This window comes from Zerene cesonia, chromosome 20, assembly GCF_012273895.1.
Source record: "Zerene cesonia ecotype Mississippi chromosome 20, Zerene_cesonia_1.1, whole genome shotgun sequence".
NCBI lineage: Eukaryota > Metazoa > Arthropoda > Insecta > Lepidoptera > Pieridae > Zerene > Zerene cesonia.
This window is the reverse complement of record NC_052121.1, coordinates 1,517,559-1,520,160: the sequence shown is the minus strand read 5'-3', so window position 1 is coordinate 1,520,160 and position 2,602 is coordinate 1,517,559. Positions and strand designations below refer to the sequence as shown.

Below are 2,602 nucleotides of genomic sequence, written 5' to 3'. Positions count from 1 at the left end.
AAAGTAATAAATGTTATTTGCAGTTAACAATTTTCTTTTTTCTTTATTACAATATTTATGGCAAGACTAGGTAATATCAGAAATTGGATCAAGACCCTTAATTTTTATGAAAATTAAATAATATCTAATAACTTGGGACTTGAACACGACTATGTGACCCCCAGTAGTTGTGGTATAGACGTAATACTTAAAAACTCAATTGAATTGGTCATTTACTTCTCTGCGTATACATATTTTTAAAAACTACAAAGGTATTCTTCGAAAATGGTACACGTAGCGAGTGACATGATAAGGTAAAGAGGATGCATTTATTTATTACGTACTTAACGTATAAGTAACTTGTTACATTTTATCAACTTTAACGAAAATCAATAAATACTGTAACTGTTTTGGAGAACGAATTTTTAAAACGCAGCGATCAATGGCATCATGTCGTTGGTTATATTTATCTCGTTGCTAATTTTAGTTTATTTTTATTTTCGATATCAAAAAACATATTCATATTGGAAAAAGAGAAACATAAAACATGATACGCCTTGGCCTATCATTGGAACTCATGGTTACAAGATATTTGGTTTGAAAAGCAACGCAGAAATAGGCATTATCTTATATCGAAAATATCCCACGGAAGATTTTATAGGCTATTACCGGGGTAGCACCCCCGAGTTGTATGTGAAAGATCCTCAATACTTTAAGAATATTTTAACCCTGGACTTCGATCACTTTTATATCCGAGCTGTAGAACGGGATCCAGAAAAAGAACGTATGATGTTGAATTTGTTTAACTGCAGTGGGGATTATTGGCGTCTCTTGCGACAAAGACTAACGCCTGCATTTACAAACCATAAGTTGATTAAAATGTTCCCGTTAATCGTCAAGTGCGCTGAAAAACTTCAAGAAGCTGCCAATGACGTTATTGCGGGCGGTGGTATAGTGGATGCTTTTGACATGATGGCACGTTACTCTATGGAATGCATATGCTCCAGTGGTTTTGGCTTAGACACAGATGTTATGAGTGAAAGAAATTCCCAATTTTTGACGTTAGGCGAGAAAATTTTCAGTAGACAAGAATGGCAGACTCGCATTTTGGCCATTGGGGAAGCGATTCCATCTGTTTGGATGTTCTTTAACACGTTTCATGTCGATCCACGTGTGAAAACGGCCTTGATAAACCTTGTTAACCATATGCGTGCAAAGAGAAATTTTAAGCCCAGTGGCCGTAACGATTTTATTGACTTTCTGATGGAATTAGAAAGTTTGGGTACAATGAAGGGTGAATCATTTGAAAAGAGAAACGCTAACGGCACTCCTGTGGAAATAGAACTAGAAATGGATTCAGAGGTTTTAGCAGCACAAGTATATATCTTCTTTGCTGCTGGTTATTCAACGTCCGCTATAGCAGCATCCACTACATTGCATTATTTAGCATTGTATCCTGCTGTACAACAGCGAATTCAAAAGCACATAGATGAAATATTAGTTAAACACGACGATAAAATAACATATGACTCAATATGTGAAATGAGTTTATTGGATATGGCTTTGAAAGAGTCCATGAGGTTGTTCCCGCCAACTACTGCCTTTTCTAGGATCTGTACAAAGCAATATACTTTTCCTGGTACCGATATAACTATCGATCCAGGTGTTAGAGTGGTCATACCGACACAGGCGGTGTATACTGATGAGAAATATTTCGATAATCCAACGGAATATAGGCCTGAGAGGTTTCTGAGTGAAGAAGTTAATAAGCGGCCAAAATATACGTATTTACCATTTGGTGAGGGTCAAAGGAAATGCATAGGTAAGCTATTTAATAAATATGAGAACCTGCGAACTATAAGTATACCACCTAAGGTGACATTTCCATTTTACATAATATTCTAATTTTTTACATCTTCTCTTTACTCTTCTTTTCTAATGCTAAAGCTATTTTGAGTTGTAGAATGCTTTAACATGCCAGAGTGTGGTGAATTAGTTATGTATCATTCTAAAATTAAACTTTGCAGGTGCTCGTCTTGGAACCTTACAATCGATGGCGGGAGTCGCAGCCATACTACGAAAGTTTAATGTAGTGCCCGCGCCAACATCTAAAAAAGAGCTGAAGATTAATCGAAACATCCATCACGTGCAAATAGTGGATGGGGGACTCCCCGTCAAACTAATTGCAAGGGCAGACAAAGCTTAATTTATTGTGCTACGTGCAGAAAAAAGAAGTTTAAATGCAGTATTAATTATACATAAATAAATATAACCCTAACGTAAAAAAATCATTGAAGCAATGTCAGTGATAGTAGGGGAGCCCAAGATGCTAAATGTGTATTTACTCGAGCGTTTCAGAAACCTATTGGAATTCGCAGATTATACGATAGCAAGAAAAAAAGTCCTATAGTGTTTTCAATTTCAGCGGTGGAAAAAAGTTTTTGATTTTTTTTTAATTGTAAAAGAAAAACGGGGCTGTGGAAATACTCAAGCACGTTAGATTTTGATATTTTGAATACTCTGGTATATTACTGAATAAAATATAACTTATTCTTACGATTTATGCGGTAATTTCGTGGCTACGAATAAAAGGTAAATATAAAAATATATGACTCGAGCGTCG

The 2,602-nt window shown here is 35.7% G+C and overlaps 1 protein-coding gene across 1 annotated transcript; it reads left to right on the top strand.

Annotated features, from left to right (window-relative positions):
• Window positions 1-768: 768 nt before the first annotated feature.
• Window positions 769-2,185, top strand: LOC119834822 (cytochrome P450 6B6-like). The gene is made up of 2 exons (XM_038359332.1): window positions 769-1,801; window positions 2,007-2,185. The coding sequence occupies exons 1-2, from the start codon at window positions 769-771 to the stop codon at window positions 2,183-2,185; spliced, it is 1,212 nt and encodes a 403-aa protein (XP_038215260.1).
• Window positions 2,186-2,602: the final 417 nt, after the last annotated feature.

Excerpts from the sequence above, each read along its gene's own strand:
- LOC119834822 (XM_038359332.1), top strand. The coding sequence starts at position 769 with ATGTTGAATTTGTTTAACTGCAGTGGGGATTATTGGCGTCTCTTGCGA. Across the intron at positions 1,802-2,006 it reads GGGTCAAAGGAAATGCATAG|GTGCTCGTCTTGGAACCTTA; the intron begins GTAAGCTATTTA and ends TAAACTTTGCAG.